Source organism: Pteronotus mesoamericanus, unplaced genomic scaffold (assembly GCF_021234165.1).
Source record: "Pteronotus mesoamericanus isolate MK-2021 breed Mesoamerican mustached bat unplaced genomic scaffold, CSHL_Meso_final contig_32, whole genome shotgun sequence".
NCBI classification, from domain to species: Eukaryota; Metazoa; Chordata; class Mammalia; order Chiroptera; family Mormoopidae; genus Pteronotus; species Pteronotus mesoamericanus.
This window is the reverse complement of record NW_026555134.1, coordinates 7,893,814-7,914,476: the sequence shown is the minus strand read 5'-3', so window position 1 is coordinate 7,914,476 and position 20,663 is coordinate 7,893,814. Positions and strand designations below refer to the sequence as shown.

Here is a 20,663-nt window from a genome sequence, read left to right as displayed (position 1 = left end):
GGTCTGCCTATTAATCCCCATGACAGAATAAACATGGTGTGTCTTGTGGTTAATACGAACATATGTAAAAAATTAAGAAATCGTTGGTGACAAGACAAAAAGTACCCCATGAAAATGAATGGGTGTTTAATTGCGGATGTATGAAATATGATATTTACAGATGGCCCGACTTTGAGTTAGGCATAAACAAAATTCATCTTGGGCTTCAGTTGCCAGTTTTGTTTTGGGGGGGTTCTCCAGCTCACGGCAGAGCACCGCGATTCCTTAGGGAGAAAGGAACACCTGGAAAATATAACCGCTGCGGAACCATTGATGTCTCTGCGGGTTTTTTTCTTCTGCCCTTTATTTTTGTTATAACATTAAAGAGAATGGTTCCTTTCGTTTTCTTCAAGCGTGCGCTTCCCTGAAACCATGTGGCTGCTTGCACTTTGGGAGAAGGGGGCAGCTGCGGGCTACATTTGCCACCCTGCAATCATCGCCGACATCCTTTTGAAGATACATTTTTCTAGGAAGTGCAAATCAGTGGAGTTGTGGAGCAAAAATAGGCATCTTTCAACTTAACTTTGTTTCCCCCTGAGCATGAGGAAACGGACTCGGAGGAGAAAATAAAAACTCAGCTGTTCTTAGAGGCTTTTATTTGAAAGCACCTTATTGTTTCTATTAAATGACTTCTGAGATTGATCATTTCCTTAGCAGAGTTGGAGGCTATCAGCTAAGATTCATTGATGAAGCTCCATAACTTTTATAAGTCAGATTTGTTCATTTTAAAAGCCACATGTTTAAAATGCAGGACACAGAAAATTTCCAGGATACATAGTTGTGGTTCAAAAAAATAAAGATACAAAAAGAAACTGTCAGTCAAAAAAATCTATATTTCCTTTTAAGTGATAGAATCGGAATAGATATTTAGTAGTCAACTTGTAAGCCAAGTGATGCCATATGTGGGTTTTTTAAACATAAACTATTAGTATAGTATGCTGGATAGTAGATATTATACTTTGCCAATGGATTTGTTAGTTCCTCTCATTTAAGTGGTTGAGTTTATTCTCATAAAAATCAACAATAGTGCCCTGTGTCAGAGAACCAAAGTGTTCTGAGCACTCCCAGATGTACATCCCAACTCCTGTATACAGCTCTGAGCCCCAGGCCTAGTTACTAAGGCCATAAGAGACCCTAGTCTCTGAAAAAGAAAAGTCACACCAGGGAGGAAAATGTTCTTACACTACCTGAGGATGGAAACGATTGGTGATTTTCAAAGACAGCCACTTGCTTAGAAGCATCTGGGATCCCCCTGGTTCTGGTTATCCTTCTGACCTCTTCTGATCTAACTGAACAGTGGGTACAGCCACTCTCCTCTAACAAGGGGCCTCAGACAAAGTCAGAGGTTACACCTTGAATTGTAGCGGGTGAACAATTAACTACAGGGTGGGGCAAAAGTAGGTTTGCAGTGGTAAGTATGCGAAACAGAGTTTATTCTCATTAGTTATTAATTATTGTATTATTTTTCATACAAACAACTTAATACGTAAAACATCTTCTTGAATTTCAATCCCACCACATCCTGCTGGTGCCATAATAAGATCCCTGAATCTTTGGCTCTATCTCATTTTTGGGCTGGGATATTTGAAAAATCCTGAGGGGGGGGAAATATATGTATATGCATGCCTAGCACAGAATAATAAAAAGAAATGTGCTATCTTACAGAGCTTTAAATACTACAATCCTTTTTTCTCTGTTAGAATCTCTGTGAATTGAAAGGAAAAATTTGAGACTCATGAAGTCCATCTACATTTCCTCTCTAATCAATTGATTTCGACCTAAGTATTTTATCCAAAGCAAACTTAATCTATAAGTATGAAGCAATAACCAATTTTTAAAGATGTCTTTAAGCAATACATGCTTCCATGTGACAGAAGAACCGCAGTTCATTAGCTGAAGCATACTCAGCATCTCCTCATGTCTGTAATGGAGTTTTCATCTCTATTTCCCCCTACCAGTAGTCTCATGAAATAAGAAACCTAGCTGACATCTGTACCCCCAGTCTGTTCCTCGGATTGGAATTGAAGCGCAATAACCCTTCGATAAATAGATAAATGTTTGACTGGATGAATATGACGACATCGCCTATCCCTTTCACACTTTATTTCTCAGTTAATGCAAGACTATTTTCATACCCTGTTTAGGGGCTTGAAGTCTAACAACCAGTCTAGCTCCCAATACTTTTGAATGGGGACTTACCACTCATACTAATTTTTTAAGGTTTCCTTCCCAGCTCCTCATTGTGTGGCAATTACATAGCTACTTAGTAGCTCTATCAGAGATTCAAGAGGAAGAATTAGTAAACTTGGTTAAAATTTGTTAATCTCCACAGTAAAAAGTTTGATGAAAGGTTAAGCAACCAGTATTAAGGAAAGTGAAATTTTGAAGATTATCTGGATTGAATTGTCCATATTCTCCTTTTTCATTTCTGTAGATAAAGGAGAGTTGCCTGTATCTCAAAATATAATGAAAACTACATTACAAAGTTGATGAGAAATTAAATAAAGCCATATTTTCAAAGTGCATAGCATATATAATACTCATCCAATAAATATTACCATAATTCTCCTTTCCTTAATTTGAATTTATATACATCGTTAAGAACTATCATTCTCCCCAAATTTTGTGAGGGTGCATGTGCAAGTAGGGACATGCAGGGAAGTTTCAGAGTTGGCCTGGAGGCCAAGGGAGAAAACTGAAACCTGGGCAAAAGCCTTTGTTGTGGTTTCCAAGGGAAGGAATGGATGCAGCAGAATGCAGATTTGGAATTGGCTAGTCGGAATGATTTCAGTGGGCTCTGGGGCATAGGAGCTGTCTCCAGATGCTACCTGGCTCTGGGGTGATTAGGAGGAGGGAATAATAGCCCTGAGGTGGGGGTGGTGGTGATATGGTTCTGGATTGGTTAGTTTTCAAATGAAAGGAGTACTTGAAGGAGAGTGTTGACTATAGGTAAGAATTAGCCATTCCTGGGAGGGACCTCTTAGCTAGGCCATTCCAAGCTCCAACGTGCAAATGGTTCCAATCCTAATTTAAACACACATTTATTTAAATATTGTCCAGGAACTATCCTGCCCTTTTTGTTACTAAAGGGAGTCTACCATCTAAATATTTGCAGTTTTTTTCCTCCACTTGAGTTACACCCTATCTGACCACAGCTTAACAGCATAGAACTGATCACTCGACAGGCACTTAACATCAGTAACAATCTGACTTTTCCCTGACAGTGTCAATTCAGTGTATTGACTCATGTTAGTTATAGTTATCACATGCTTTAGTCTTTTCTCTGCATTATTTCTACTATGTGTTTGAATCTGAGATGCTTTTTAAATTTTATTCACAGAACTGGAGAACAAAAAGCATGCGTGTTTAAAAAGCAAAAAAACAGGTCAGGCTAGAAGTTTGTAAGCACCCATAATTTCACCATATTTAAATGTTGAAGATATAATGAGCCATTTCAGGAGACTAAGTACATTTGCTAGACTATTACAGAAAATGCATTTGTTGCCTTTATCTTTCTGCCAAGTATCAAAATATATTTCAATTATTTTTTTGAGCTTACTGATTATTTTCTTCAGCCTAATACTGATCATCGTTGTTCGTATTATAATTGATCTTAATTTATTTTTTAAAACTACAAGTTCTATTGGATAAATATGCTAGAAATGCATTCTGCAACTACATATGGGATGTTAATAGATGCTAAATAAGAAAAACAATATCATGGTCAAGTAAATACTAGATTAGAGGATGTTAAACAAATTTTTTTCCTGCAGCACTTCTTAGGAACTTTAATAAGAAAACGTGAATGACAAATGTCAAGGACTGATATATAATACACAGTATCTTCCAAATCTAGTAGGTGACAGATTCTTCAACATTTGTTTATTCATGGAAAGGATATTCTAAAGTAATGAGTAGCAGACAGTGTTTGTAAAGCATCAACTATATGTAATACACTATGAATCAATGAAAAAAAGTTTTAAGAATGCATTTTTCTGCAATGGGGTCAATTTTTTTAGATGGGGAAAATAAGACATAAATGCAATAGGCCTCAAATATGGTATAAGGGAACTACACAGAAGGTAGTCTAAAGTGATATATCATCAATTATCAAATGAATAATTTTTTTTTTTTTTAGTAGAGAGGTGGAAGAAACAAACAACACAATTTTCCATGTACTTAAGTGCAAGGGACCAGAGATACTCAACACATAAAATGTGGTTGCTATATTAAAGAAGTGAATAACCTAGAGAAAAAGCCAGAAGTCTGTGAAGCAAGTTACTGTGATCCAAACATAATAGACCAGAACGTCTTAACTTTTACGTGCATGTGAATTACCAAGGGGATCTGAACTGATTCAGTAGATTTGGGATGAGGGTCAAGATTCTGCATTTCTAACAAGCTCCCAAATGATGCTGGTGTTGCTGGTCCAAGGATCACACTTTGAGGAGCAAGAAGTTAGAGCAGGAGTTAGCCAGCTTTTTCTATAAAGTCCAAACAAATATTTTAGGATTTGTGAGCCGTACAGTCTTTTGCAACTACTCAACATTGTCACTGTAATACAAAAGCAGCCATAGATGCTACGTAAATGAATGAGCACGGTTGTGTTCCAAAAAAAATGTATAGATCATGAAATTTGAACTTTATATAATCTCCTATGTCACAAAATATTTTTCTAATTTTTCTCAAACATTTCAAAATATAAAAACCATTTCTTAGATTTTGGGCCATACAAAAACAGACCTTGTAAGTTTGCTGAGCAGTGAGTCAGAGGTCAAGATACGACACCCCTTGGTCAGTAAACAGAGGTTTCCCTATGAAGTACATTGAACCAAAGCAACCAGCCTTTCTGTTAAACCTTTACTGTCTTCTCTCATGTTGTGTTTTCCCTCTAATAGTTGGTTTATATATTTTTTATGAAAGATAAAAAATTCTCTTTGACAATACAGACAGGCAGACTTCTCAACTAGTTCCAGAGTGTATCGGGCATTCTTTCTACCACCTGTAGTATGTAATGCAGTGCCTCCCAGACAGAAGAAGCTCAGCAGACATATGTTTGAGCTTAATCTGTTAAAGAAGCCTTTCACATGGCTGTTCAGGAGGAGTAGCTCTTGGATGAGATTAATGAAGAGTGTAAGGAGAGAATTCCAAGGAGGGGAGAGCAGGCAAGAAATACATGAGGGCTGTGTCAGGAACAATAAATCCATGCAAATATGTGACAGAAACAGGGATTAGTATAGGAAAATGATTGAAAATAAAATCAGGGCCAAGTTACGTGAAATGCCTCAATGTAGATCTGAATTTTAGTGAATGATGTATGTAGGGAAAAGTTTGAAGAACTGTAATCTGATTTGGGATATAGGAAGGATCCATAACTTACTGGAGATGAAGAGATCAATTAAAAAACTTTAGAACAATTACAATGTCAGCCTAATTCTCATGGGTGAGGACCTGGACTGTGACTGTGGAAAGAACAGAAAAGAAGGAACTGAAGGATGGTTGTAGCCTGGAATGTTCTCCAAAGCTTGATGAAAACAAAGGGACCACAAACTGCCACAGAAGCAATGAACACTGCTCTTCTCATTGCCTCAGAAATAATATATTCCCTGGCTTGTGTGGGTCAGTTGTTTGGAGTGTCCCTCTCCTGTAACTGATAGGTTGAGGGTTCGATTCCGAGTCAGGGCACATACCTAGGTTTTGGGTTCAACCCCCGAGTCCAGGTACATACAGGAGGCAGCCAATCAATGTTTCTCTCCCTTTCTCTCTGAACAAGCAATGAAAAAATATGTCCTCGGGTAAGTATTAAAAAAAAAGTTATATACAGTGCATTGCATAGGGTGGTCAGTTGGCTGGTATTTTTTAAAATGTATTTTAATTGCAGAAGTCATATCTGTTCTTTTGTGACTGCCCCATATTTATTTTTAAATACAGTTTTGGAGTTAGTACTCTGAGTTTTAGAAACAGATTTGTTTTTTTAACATTATTTTCAGATTAAATATAGACAAATACCTGTATTATGCTATCTAAATACAGAAAAAAGTTAGTGTTCGGTGCCATATTCTCACAAAAGGGTACCAAGTCCAAAGAATTTTCTAGAAGATTAGACTTGGAGAAAATATCCAAGTGCTGATTAAGAGCTAACTGGACAATACAGTCCCAGAGACTTCAATCCTTTCAGTAGTGACACATTCCTACATATTTCTTAAAAAATAAATCACATTTTGGAGGGAGGAGGTTGGGACAGCTTCATAGTTTTTATAAAACTCCTGTTGAGAGTTTGAGGTGCTGGGGGAATAAAGGAAAGAGTGTGAGAGAGAACCTGTGCTAAAATAGTCTGGCAGCTTGCAGCCTCCCACACCAACCAAGGTCCTGGTTGTCTGGGAAAGGAAAAGTGCTGACCAGCAAGAATGAATTACAACCGCTCCATTTCTCTTGTTGTAGAAGCCAAGCGGTCTGCTAGGAAGTTTTGTAAATATCAGAAATGTGGAAGGCATTAACTCTGTTATTGCTCAGCTGATCAGGAGTCTTAGGGTCAACAAAAATATTGCTGCCTATGATTTTTTTAACTCGATGATTAGTTTCCCTTGATACATTAGATATTTTGAGCATAACGTTTATATTATTTTAATATTTTTCTTTAGATAAGAAATCCTGGATAAAACTGTAATAAATGTAAGAGTCATTCATTATAAAACATTTTATAAGACACTTTGAAATTCTGTTCCTTTTCTTTTGTAACTGGAATGGTCTTTCCAAGTATAACGATGTTGCTTACTTCAAGGTTGACAAAATGTACAAGGCGCTTTACAAACAAAACCTTGTGGGCATTGTCTAGTCACTAATTTCATGATCTAAAATGTAGAGTTTCCGTCAGTAATATTGACACAGATCTTTTTTGATCAAACAAGCATCTGATTACATAGCACCCAGCCTTTTGCCTCTGCTTTATTATTTTAAGCATCACTCTATCCTTCCTTTCTCTCCTGTCCTTTGACCTCCATTTGGCCTGCAGATGGTTCTGTGAGGGGAAGGAGCTACACAACACTCCTGATATTCAGATCCACTGTGAGGGGGGGGACCGCCACACCCTGGTCATAGCAGAAGCCTTTGAGGACGACACAGGCCGCTATACCTGTCTGGCTACGAATCCGAGCGGCTCAGACGCAACGTCTGCGGAGGTGTTCATCGAAGGTAAGGAGAGATGTGCAGTGAAGGAGTGTGAATGGTCTAACAGCCTCAATATCAAGAGGGCTTCATTGTGAATATGCTTTTCCAATGCATAATGGCGTTGTGATTCAAAACTCATATCTCCTGAAAACTTTATAAATAAATCGAATGGTTCTGACACTTAGGAATGCATCAGCCATGTCTAATGTCAATATTTGTTCCTTTTAATTTGAAACATTTCTGCTACATTAACTTCAATTTATTTAAAATATAAAGTACCCGATTTATTTTTGGTTTCTCTAGTGAAAAAAAAGAATGGAAACATATTGAAATACTGTATCAACCAAAGTTGAAATCATTCATAAGAATAAGTTAATATTTTTTAGTATGTTTGACAAGACTCAGCCTGTAGGGAATTAATTAGAAAACTTGATAATCAAAGTATTTAGTTTTATGTTATTGTGTTTTAATCAATGCCAATAATTTTTTTATTGATTGATTTTTAGAGAGAGAGGGAGAAAAAGAGAGAGAGAAACATTGATTTCTTGTTCCACTTATTTATGCATTCATTGGTTGATTCTTGTTTGTCCCCTGACAGGGGATTGAACCCACCACCTTGGTATGCTTGGACAATACTCTAACCAGCCGAGCCAGGGCTTTGACCAATACCAGTAGCTTAAATTGGAAGTGTTTTAAGTACCACATTCTTATATTATTCCCTAAATCTATAAATTGATGTGTATCCTATTAATTGGTTGCTTTTCAAAAATAGGAAAACACAGGGTCTGGCAGAAGTAATGCCTGCTTGAGTATGGTTGGTAGGGTAATAATATGGGTGTAATAATTAATAGTTTTAATTTGAACATGTCAGCTAAAATGTCATCTGATGTGCTTGAGTTTGATATTGGTATGTTACAGAATTGCATTCTTATGATTTGTACAAAAAGGGGCATTATTTGTGCCATACCATGTATATAAAGAAAATTTAAATTCCTGAGGTCTCCACTTCCTTATTCTTCATCTTTTTACTACTTTTAACTGTTCAGTACTGCCAAATTTCTTCTTTAGTTAAAGCAGAAGAAAGCAGGATGTAAGCCATCATTTATAGCTCCTTCAAGAACTGACAATTTATAGAAGGAGCTATTACCACTCACTGAGCGTGCACGTTACTTCTAATAAAAGGTTCCTCTGCATTATCTTTGAAAGCAAACATCTGTGAGCTCCTCAAGGGACCTTGCCGTGTTAATGAAAGCAAACATTCTGCATATAGCAGTGACTGATACTTGCACGGGACTCATAAATGCACACGTAGTATACGTATATAACCATTTAAACTTTGCTGTTAGCCTATGAGGTATTATTAGTATTGCTTTTTTACAAGTGAGTAAATTGAGACCCAGAGAGGTTAGAGGGACTCATTCAAAGTTACACAAGGATTTAAATCCAAGCCCTCTGTCTCCAGGGCCCATATTCTTAACCACCGTGCCGCATACATACTGAAGGGCTAAAGTAATAGAAAAAGAACAACAAAGGTTTTTAACATTCAATAAGTCGGCAGTATTAGTCAAGGGCAGGCTGTGTAGCAACCTTCTTGAAGTATTTTAGAGTATAATAAAGGGAACTTCCCCTAAATACGTGCTTGTTAGATGGTCCGATTTGTCTCCCAAATCCAAGTTCAGATAGAACACCTTAAGGTTAAACGCTTATTTGCTTCAGCACTGCTAGAAGTGTGGTGAATTTTAGTGTGCGTTGCTTTTATAATACAGATATTAAATGAATTCATATTAAAGACATAGCCTATCATCTCAATTCAGCCAGTACTTTTTCAGGCTCTAATATGTGTGAGACAGCATAGGTACAGATATGATTAAGATGCAGTTCTTGATATCTGACAGCAGAGATGGGTACATTAAAATAAAACAATATAAAATAAGTGATATTGTAATAAGTGACAAAATAGAAATATATAAAGTGTTATATGATTATAAATAAACTTAAAAATTAACTGCAATATATATAAGATAGCCTCACTTTTCATATGAAAAAAGGAAAACTGTCTCTACCTTTTAAACCAGTGTCAGTGTCGACCTCTGGTAGACCAAAAACATTCACAGCATCATCTTTAATTTTATTTAATTAAATTTGTTCCTCCCATGCATAGCTTCTGAACCACCAGTCCCCTTCTGCCTTCAAATTATCTGGATGAGCTACTCGATATGGGAAGATACACCTCCAGTTCTCTCTGCCTTGTATATTTCATGCCCTGGACTTCAATAAAGACAGTTGATTCCCCCCCCAGCACACAGTTTTCCACATAACACTACTTCCTTAGCCAGCCCGCTGTTGAGTGTCTGTGACTCAGACAGGCTGTGCGTGACGAGGAGGATAAGGAAGCTGGACCGAGTGAGGGTAAGGAGCCATTAAGATTCAGTCTCCTATGCCTAATATAAAAAACTGGCTCATTGGCCTTGTGAAATATGGGTAATAAATTTTTTTAAACCTGAGAGATTTCAGTATGTTTTTATCCCTGAGAACAGAACTTTAGATAAATTCTTAGGCTATTATGACGGAAAGTAATAAATTTTTATATTTTACTTATCCGGCACTAAAAAGACTAAGTCATATCTTGATTGAATTGTTTCCTAAAGCATGTTATTAATATTTCAGCATGTACTCAGGGAGGGTCTTTCACAGGGTAGGAAGTTTTTTGAAAAATTTTAAAATCTAAGCAAAGCCTTCCTTAGAAGTGTAACAACCTACAAATTGGAAACTGACTAAACTGCATGTTCTTATGCATCAGGTTTCAGAATGGTACAAAAGAAATTATAACTTAAGAACAGTGTCTGATAATGATTTAGTGTTAACTAGGAACCAAGCACTTCATTTTTACATGGATGATCATATTTAATCTTTACAAAAATCACCCCCATTTTATGATCGAGGACGTTGAAGCTTATAGAGGCTAAGTGTAGCCCAGAATCACACACAACATAGATGCATGCACAAGCGCACACGTGGGGTTCAAGATTTCAAAACCAGGCTGTCCGATTCCTGACTCTGCCGTGTTAACCTCCATAGAGTTAAATGTAGATGAACTCATTACCGAGGCAGCTGTGGTCTAGCTGTAATCACCTCAGTGTAGTAACAGGATTTAGGATCTGAGCAAAGCATTTTTTCAGGGCACATACTGAGCACTATTTAGATTCCATTAAGTATTTACTAATGAACTACTGTAAGTCAAGAGTGATGTAGACGCTGGAGACTCGTTGGTGAATAGGATAGGCCTGCATTCTCACTTCACTGCCTCTCCAGAGGAGGAAGGAGAGTAAACTCATAAATAATTCCAACACCAGCAAGTGCTGGGAAGAAAGCAAAGGTGATTGATAGGTGAAGGTGATCAGAAAAGCCTCTCTGAGGAGGTGACATTTGATCTAAGGCCAGAACCCTTAGAAGAAACCAATAGGGAGACTGGGGAAAGAGTGTTTCACACAGAAGGCACAACCCCAAGGCCCGGGGAGGGGAAGACCAGATGTGTTCAAAGAGCAGAAGTCCCGGCTAGCAGGAGCATAAGAGAGAAGAGGCAGCTTGGAGGAGTGGGCAGCAGCCAGTTCTTGGGGACATGGGACCTTATGGTCACTGTTAGCAATGTGGTCTCCATTTAAATAAGCTCACAAGTCATGGAGGGTTTAAACTGAAAAGTCACATTAGCTGATTTATATAGAGTGGGACCAAAGTAGGTTTACAGTTTTGAGTACGTGAAACACAGTTTATTCTTATATTAATTTATGATTGTATTCAATATTATTTGCCACATGAACAACTATAAACCTACTGCGGCCCCACCCTGTATCAAGCTGTTGCTTTGGTGTGTCATGGGAGACCAGCTAGCAGCCTCCTGCAGTGGTAGAGGAGAGATGATGGTACTTCAGGAGGACATGGTGTACGTGGAGGTGCAAGAGTCGGATCTGAGTTAAGAATTCAGAGGTAGACTCCATAAGCTGTCTACCCCTGGTGGTGAATTCGGTGAGGGGCTGAGAGGAGGAAAGGAATCAGGTAGCTCCATGGGTTTCAGCTTTTCCACTGGTGTGAACAATGTTGCCAATCTCAAAAATGTGGAAGACTGGGAAGGAACAGGGCAGGGGACAGAAGGAAGTGTTATGTTTTGAACGTGCAAAATTTGAAATTCCTATTTAGATAGCCAGTTGGACATGTTGAGTCAGCAATTGGAATTATGAGTATAGTTGAGTGCACAGGGTGAGTAAAACATTTGGGAGCATGAGAATGTCGATGGTAACTAAAGCTATGGGACTGGACATGTTACTGGGCAGGCCTATCAGAGAGAAAAGGGGAGGCAGGGGAGAGAGAGGCAACCAGGCCTGAGCCTGGACAATCATTCCTCCCTGTGGAAGTGCCAAGACAGGGAGATGCCAGTGAAGGAGCGTAAGAGGCACAGACTCTGGGGTGGGAGGGAAACCAGGCAGACTGTAGGTGGAGGCAAGAGAGAGGGTTTCAGGAGGCAGGGTGGTGCCAGCTCTGTCCACTGCTGCTGAAGGTCCAGTCAGATGAGGACCGGAGGGAACTGCTGGGTTTAGCAACTGAGGACGTTTAACAAGAGGGATCTGGGCAGCTGGAAAGGACCAACGATCAAATGCAGTGAGTTGAGAAAAGTTAGCAAAATGTGGAAGGAGGAGCAACAGATAAATAATAATAGATTTGTGGGCATGTTTTATTCAAACACCAGTAGAGAGAAGGGCCTATATTTGCAAAAGAGTGTAAGGTCAAAAAATATTTCTTTTAATTGAGATATAATTGAGAGAGAACAGTTCCAGGTGAACAATATAATGATTTGTTATGTGTGTATATTGCGAAGTGTACACCGCAGTAAGTCTAGTTCACATCGGTCACCATACGTAGTTATAATTGTTTCTTGTTGTGATGAGAACTTACAAGATGTGCTCTATTAGCAACTTTCAAATATATAATACAGTATTATTTACTACAGTTGCCATGCTGTACATTATATATCCAGGACTTATAACTGGAGGTTTGTACCGTTTGACCCCCTTTAACCATTTCACCACCTCACCAACCCCCTGCCTCTGGCAACCACCAATATGTTCTCTATATCTATGAGTTTGGGTTTGTGTTTATTGTGGGTTTTTTTTTTTAAGATTCCACACATAAGTGACATTTTATGGTGTTTGGCTTTCTCTGTCTGATTTATTTCACATAGCGTACTGCCCTCAAATTTCATCCATTTAGTTGCAAATTTCAGGATTTCTTTTTTTGTTTGTTTGTTTTTTGGGGTTTTTTTTTTTTTTTTGGCTGAAAATATTCCAGGGTGCGTGTGTGTGCGCGTGTGTGTGTATTTCACATTTTCTTACCCATCCATCCATCGATCGATGGACACCTAGGTTGGTTCCATATCTCGGCTCTTGTCAGTAAGGCTGCAATGAACATGGCGGTGCAGATATCTTTTCGAGTTAGTGTTTTTGTTTCCTTTGGATAAATACTCAGACATGCAATTGTTAGAAAAGAAAGATGGTCTTTGGCAGTTTGTTTGTTTCTTTTCTTGTTTGTTTTCATAACATAATTGAGCTTATATGCTAATGAATATAATCCAAGAGAAAAAAAAACATCGATCTTGCAGAATGGAGAGAGACTAAAATAAAAGCAAAGTCTTTGAGAAGGAGATAGGAGACAGGATCTGGCCCACGTGGGTTCTAGGTGGTGAGGGAGGTACTCTCCAGGACTAGATGGGAACAAGATAGCCTCAAGAATTTCATGATGTGAATAGGAAAGGTAAATGTAAACGTACAGAATAAATACAGACATCTCAAGTCTCCACCACTGCCACCCTTCTTGATTGCAAAATGGATCACACAGATCATTATAGCTTTCGGAGCTCCCAAAAGGACAGGACGGCTGTTCTGAGGTGTGTGATGAAGAAAGGCGGGTTAAACTGGACCTTATGGATAAAGAGTTGGGTCTGATGGAGGAGAGGACAGAGCTGCGTTAAAGATAGGGGTGGGGCAGGGATACTCAAGTTTGATGCACGTTGGGAGGTTCTGTTAGATACTTACTTATAGGATAACCCAGTAAAATGTGTACGACTGTTAAGTAACATTTTGATGCATGCTAAGATGTTCCATAAATAGCTGTTCGTGTTGATCCCAGCAAGAAAAAGCCTCTCCGAACATAAGGTTTTTTCCAATGGCTCTTGAAAATGTGTGAAGAGAAGCTGAAGGAGCCTAAGCCCAGTTTGGGTTCTTCACAGTATTTCCTGCCTAGCCTAGCTCTAGCACCATGACCTTGAACAGTCATTTGCTATCTCTGAATTCAGTTTCTCCATCTTCGCATGGAGCAAATTAGATTGCTCCAAGGACTCAGTGAGTTAATTACCTGTGCCTGGCACATAGTGTGAGCTATCATTATTATTACCAAAAAAAGGACATTTTATTTTTAAAATCTAAAACAGATAAAAAGAAAATATAAAACTCATATGTGATTCCAACCTCCAGTGTTCTCTATGTGTATATTTCACTCTGTATACTCTTTTGTAGATCTTTTAAAATTTAACCTATTTTTGTTAAAAAAAAATTGTTGAACTAAGAAGTTAAGTAATTTGCATGGGATCATGTAACTAGAAAGCAGTGGCAACAGGATTTACACTCATGTTTTTTGAACTTTTTGAATGATGATTGCCTTGACGGTAATTATAGTAACTGAAAAAGAAGGGAGGGAGAAAAGTGAATAATGGGGGCGGGGAGGGGGGGTATTTAGTCTTAAATTTTGAAAGCCGAAACATGGACAAAAGGATGAACTTCATGATGAGATCCTCACTCAGAGATTAAAAAAAATACACATATGTGAATATATATAATTTTTAATGGTTGATATCTACTTTTATGAAGACTTCTTATTTCCTGAAGTTAAAGCTGTATGGTTTATATCTAATTTGTTTTTTCAAAAATCATAGAAGATATCAGATTGGCAAAAATAAAAATAATTAAAAACAATGAGTTCATGAGTATGGGGAAATGGGCATTTTGATATATTGCCATTTTACAGACCTTTCTGGTGAGCTGTTTAAAAATGGAAATAATATATATATCCATTAATACTGGAATAATAAAATCATGGTAAATCCACACAAATGAGTTTGAAGCAACCATTAGAAAATTATAAAAGTACATATTTATTTATTGGCGTATGTATTAAGTGCAGGGAAACAAATAATTGGACAGTGTAATAGCATTATCTTTTAAATATATATTTTATTTTTTACATATACACAGGCATAAACTTTAGGAAGATGTGCTCCAAAGTGTATAAATGGTGATATTCCAAATGATTTTTTCTTTAATTTTCACTATTGTGCATTTTATGAGGATTTTTCCTACAAGGAAGTATTACATTGGGTAAGTTTTAAACATGGAAAGGGAACACTTTGACAATCAAGGCAGGAGACTCATTTTTTGTGACCCGTCCACCTGCATCTTATCCCAAGAGTAGAGGGAAGACCGTCAGCTTATGATTCCATCACTCTGTGTGGGAGGCAATGCAGAAACAGTTAGTATTTAAGCAGGTAACTAGCTGATGCACAGGTGAGTAGTAATTGCAAGGACTGGAACGTGTGCCCCTGTTAGATTGGCGCCTGCATAAAGCAATGAAAGTGATGGTTTGATAAATACAGAGAAAAATGTTAACCTGAGACAGGAGTGGTGTTTCCTGACGGCAGGTGCAGAGCAGATGACTGAAAGGAGGAGACAGGAGAGGAGAGGATTGCCCTGAGGGGAGGGAAGGGAACTTGCTGGCACAGATGGGGAGATCTGATCTGCTACCATCTGCGGGAGCTGCTCTGACACCTGAGACAGAAGGTGACATTGAGGTTTCACAAGGGTTGGACAGGTGTGCAAAAACGCAAATGTCTTCTCAGGGGACACTGACTTTTTTTTATCCTTTTCTCTGAAAATCAGCTGGAAAAAGGTAGCAAAAAACAATTTTAAAAAAGTCTAAATAGAGGTAATCATAGGGGATTTTTAAAAAATGACTTGTTTGGAATGATATGAAAAATAGCACTTCTCTTCCTAACTTCAGGCCAGTCTGAGAGTGTCTGTGGTGCCTCCCATAGGGTGTTGCCAGCCCTCTCCTTAGCACTGCCATGGTTCCTTTAGAACTGATCTCCCTCCGGTTACCATGGTTTTCTGACAATTGAGTCTACTGGTTTTTCCCCTGCTCAGCTCTCACCTCCTCATCGCAGTCAGACTTTCTCCTTGTCTATCACCTGTTTTAGTTTGCTGTTTTGTTTTGCTCTGCTTTTTCCCTTACTCCCTCAGTGCATCCAGCACAGTTAATTTTCCCGGTCACCCCTCTCAATGCCTAGATGTAAAGTCCAAACACTTCAGCCCTGGTATTTTACCCTGTGTCTCTAGACTTGCCTCCCACCACTGCTCCCCTCTTCTCCCCCTCCCACCAAAGCTGCTGCTTTTCTCTAGTTGCACAGTCTACTCCTGGCCCCAAACAAGCTCTGCAATTCCTAAGTTCCATTCATTCATTCCACCAGAAGTTGAAGGCCTGCCATGAACAAGGCATGAAGCTAAGCCCTCGGAGGAATACAGACACACACAGCACATGGAGCTCGTGTGGAATGGGGCAGGTCCATGGACTGCAAGCTCAAAACACACAAGCGCAAATCTTGTTGCCACTGCTTCCTAGTTATGTGGCCTTATGCAAATTACCTAACCTCTGAGTTCCTCAATTTTCTTATCTGTAATTGGATATAAGTGAGCTTCATTATTATAATTAAATGCTATGAGGTGCCTAGCAGACTGCCAGGCAAATAGTAAGTATTGAGAAATTGGTAGTTCCCTTCCTAACACCACTTCAACTCTCAAAGAACGTATAATTTTCTAGCAGATGCGACGTTTTAAGTGGTGTGAGTAATGTAAACAAGAACGCTAGGAGTTCAGAGAAGACAGAGCTCAGAAGAATGACTGGGCTGATCTTAAAAGACAGAATATCAAGAAGTTGGGTAGGCATTTCCTACAAGAATGAGTAATGTCACTAAAGGTACAGTCATGGGAAAAGACCAGGAATGGAAAGCCCTTCCAGGTTTGGATCTTCATTTATTTAAAGTCTCCATCTTGGTGGAGCTTTCTTCTCTACCCTACTTAATATTGCATCCCACTACTTTCCCATTGCTCCCAACACCCCTACCCTGCTTTATGGTTTTGCATTTCACTCACCACCATACTGTATTTACTTACCTCATCTACCATGTGTGTTCTCAAAAGAATGTAATCTCCACCAAGGTAGGTGTGTGTGTGTATTTTCTTCATTGTTATGTTCCCATTACCTGGTGGGATATACACCAGGGAATATGTTCAACTCTCTGAATTGGGGTTATGGGATGTGAATGTTTAGGAGGTTCTAGAAGATAGGAACATTACGGTGACATAGGTTGAAGACAAATTTGAGAGAGCGAGAAATGGGAAGACCAGATAAGACTCTATTGTGGTAGTCCAGGAACTAGGTGAAGAAAGCTTACACTAGGCGGTAGTTATAGAAATAAATAGGAAGGAACAGCAAACATTCCAGCAGAGTTACCTAAGCACGATGGTTTCAACATCAATAAAAGGCTGGAAAAACATATTATAGTCATGGGAAGGAACACTAGGCAGCCATCCAAGAGTTCAGTAAATGTACCTATTCTAAAATGCATTGATAGGCAAAAAATAACTAATTGCAAAGAATACATATGGTATGATTCGACTTTTGTAAATATATATATGTTGATGCATTAAGTTTATCTGAAAAACACACGTCAGGCTGCTATATGCAGAATGGCATTACGGAAGGTACCAACTGGTCTTTGCTACAATATCACACAATTCTGGGCTCTTTGGTTACTTTTCTATAAGGATTTATTATTTTACATTAAAATATTTTAAAATATTAATTTAAATGACTGAAGTTATATAAAAGAAATATCGAGAATATACTGTTAACAGTTGCAGTAATTTTAAATGTCACCTCAAATCTCTTGTCACAAAATACATAAGCATTAAAATATAAGTACAGTATGCATTTTGACTAAAAATCTGACCCTTAATTCAAAAACAGTAGTGAGACAAGTGAATGTGGGAAAGCATGATCCAAAATCAGAGACCCTTTTATTCAAGAATGAAGCCACTGTTGTGTTTTAGCTTATCCAAGAGTCAGTAAGCATTTCCTAATTAATGAGTGATGAAGACATAAAAAAATCCACACCATTAAATCTCCTGGGAAAAGGTTAAAGTTTAAAACCATGAATGTTTTGCCTACAGACACACTCAAATTTATTTCAGAGTTTTTAAGCCATTTAAAAGTATGGTTGTGATGGCCAAAATGATAAAAATGAAGCTAATAATAAATCTGGCATTCAAAACATGTTGCTTTGAAGAAAGCTTTTCATAGTAGTTCTTTTTTTTAATATGATTTTCTGAAGACACAGTCCAAGTAAAAATGGTCTGAACCATTCTTTATTTCAAAACAAGAGTCTATATGTTGTTGTTTAAAAAAGAAAGAACATTATTCTTTAAGCAATTATAGATACTACTTATATCTTAATTTTATTATTATTTTTAACTCTCTCAGGTGCCAGTTCATCAGATTCTGACAGTGAAAGTTTAGCTTTCATATCACAACCTGGAGCTATGCCACAGTAAGTGCCTACCATTTCATCAGTTATAGAGCAAAGACGGTCAGCAGGATTGTTGGGGTATGAAGCCACCCGTTTTGTGCTTTCAAAGAAAAGGTCAACTGATGCCAATCAAAGATCAAATACTTGAACTGGGAACATAATTTTTAACTTATGAATTGGAACTTTGAAGTCTTCATTTCATCATTAATATCCCAAAATCTAACCATATATAATGTTAGTTTCAAAGACAACTAACCAGTTATAAATTTATGAAAAATCATGTTGAAGGAAAATTTACTAAATCACTACTAAAAATAAATGAGGATCAATGTAATTATATAAACTGGAAAATATCTCATCAGGCCAGCAATGTGTTTCCATTTGGATAAAGTCTATTTCTAGTTAGATCTTGTCATGAAAATCTCAAAATTTTGTTTTTCTTACAAAGACATATGCATTATTAGTAAAACGTTAATATTATTTTTCAAAGATCAAATAAAATCTACCAGAAATTTTGTAGGAAACTCTATAAATATTGAGACTGCGTTAACAAAATCTTTTGACCTGCTAGTATATACATAACAATTGCATGCATTCAGCATCAAATAATTACCAAATATTAATGCTAAAGAGACCTTAATAAGATCATATATGTACTCTACTACCTCTCATTTCATTATTAATAATAAATCTGGATCTCAGTAAATAAAGATACCAAGTTTAGTGACATTACATGACTTGATTTGGATTCCACAGCCAACTGAGTTAACAAAATTGGGCCTAGAAACCAATTCTTAACCTTTGTCTGCACCTCACTAATTTATATGCACTAAGAAAGACAAAAATTTCAAGACACTCTCAACTTAACAAAACATAGAACCAGATCAAAGAACAGCTGCTAGACTTAAAACAGACCACCAAAACATTGAATTAAATATAGAACCCTAATCCTATAGATTTCAAGTATCTTCTTACTGCTAAAGATTAGACTTTCTCTAAGTATTTTCTTTTCTCTCAGGATTTTCAAGTTCAATACTTTAGCCTCACTAATAATGGCTGTGTTACAGCTACTTTCCTTTTATCCATGTGTTTATTTTGCTAATATCTCTAAGGTTCATTCCGTGCATATACTGGCCACACCTATTGTAACTGTTCCCATTTCTGAAGCACTTAAGAGTCGAAGCCAATTAAGTACACAGAAAGAAACTGGGCTATTCTGTGGAAATGTTTTAAAGAATAATTTCTGCTTTAAAAAAAAAATTCTGACTGAACACTTGCCTCCCTGTTTTCCAGAGCTCAAAAGAAAACAACTTCTGTTTCCCTGACAATAGGATCATCATCTCCAAAAACAGGAGTGACCACAGCTGTGATTCAGCCATTGTCTGTCCCCGGTCAACAGGTAAGTATGCCTTGACCAGAGCCCGCAGGAGTGGCACTCATTAGCAGACCTCTTGATTTAAAGAATATAGCTTTGATTTTACTATTCTACACCCTCGAAATAGTTTCGAAGTGGAAATAGAACTTGGAGAAAAGAAAATGGTGGGTAAAGTTCTTCCTTTTAATCCAATAAAAAAATCAAAGCCACACCACCAATTAGTCAACATCTGTAGTTCCATTGGGAACTCCCTAACAGCCAATAATGTGATAAAGTGCGCCCTATTTGATCTACAACTGTTCAATTATTCCCCCATGTATGTGCTATCTTCTATCTAGCCAAATTCATTATTTCATTTAAACAAATGAGAAGACAAGAGATGACATACCAACAGAAGCGTTTTCATCCTCTAAGCACTAAACAGACAAGAAAAAAGATTCAAATTCTTTGACTTCCCCATGTACTTTATCTTGCTTTTATGTCATTGTAAGACTGTTTTATCCAAGAAAGAACAGAAATACTGACTACTAGAAAGAAACTGTAGTGAGTATACTTTGCAAACACAAACAATATGACTTTTTAAAAATATAATATTAAAACTAACTGCCCTTCAGTCAAATATATGTTACTTTGCCTTGGGCTTATGATGAGTATCTTTAAATACAACACTCACAAAAGGCTTTCCCCAACACTTTGAACTGTAAACTCATCCCTTACTTGTAAGTATGTTAAGTATGTTTTGTGGTCATTCCCCTGCTCTCTATCTATTGGACACTCATAGGTATTTTAGTAATTAGAGGTGAGTGACACATCCTCTGTGATATGTATGATATGCAGATAGTAAAGACATTTGAGTTCATAAACTTGAAAAGAAACAATCATTATAAATTACTTGGAGGTGGCATATATAGTAGGTATTTCCTTTAAGCCAGAGTGGAATTCATAGAAATATTTCTGGTTTAATCAGTAGATATTTTTGATGTTTGATATTTAAGTACTGTTGAATGCTTAGCACTGTTTTAGGCCTTTCATGACAGCAGAAAATACATATCACCAGTTTTATTCCCAAACAGTTAATAATCCGCATGGGAAGCAAGAAATATACACATGAAACATTTGAATATGATAGATAAGGTAGAACACAGAAGCCTAAAAGCAGAAAGACACACATGCATCTAAATATGTAAATATCATAGTAATGTAAACAATGCATTTTAAAATGATTTAAATTTTATGGCAACACTGAATGGAAGGCCATGTTTCCCATGTGTATAGTTGAGGGAATGAAGTGCTCAGAGAAACTCCGCTGCTTTATTGTAGGCAAGGTGACATTAAGGTTAACACACTGGATTCATGCTGCCTGGGCTCGAATCCCAGCTCTACCAGTTACTAAGGGAC

General features: G+C 37.5%; 1 protein-coding gene across 3 annotated transcripts in view; it reads left to right on the top strand.

The window, feature by feature from the left end:
* Positions 1-20,663, top strand: part of PALLD (palladin, cytoskeletal associated protein) — a 348,613-nt gene that overhangs the window by 138,307 nt on the left and 189,643 nt on the right. For all 3 annotated transcript variants that reach the window (XM_054576070.1, XM_054576069.1, XM_054576071.1), the window contains exons 3-5: positions 7,052-7,230; positions 17,845-17,911; positions 19,184-19,289. In XM_054576070.1, the coding sequence (XP_054432045.1) occupies positions 7,052-7,230; positions 17,845-17,911; positions 19,184-19,289 (352 nt within the window). The remainder of the gene's footprint in view (positions 1-7,051; positions 7,231-17,844; positions 17,912-19,183; positions 19,290-20,663) is intronic.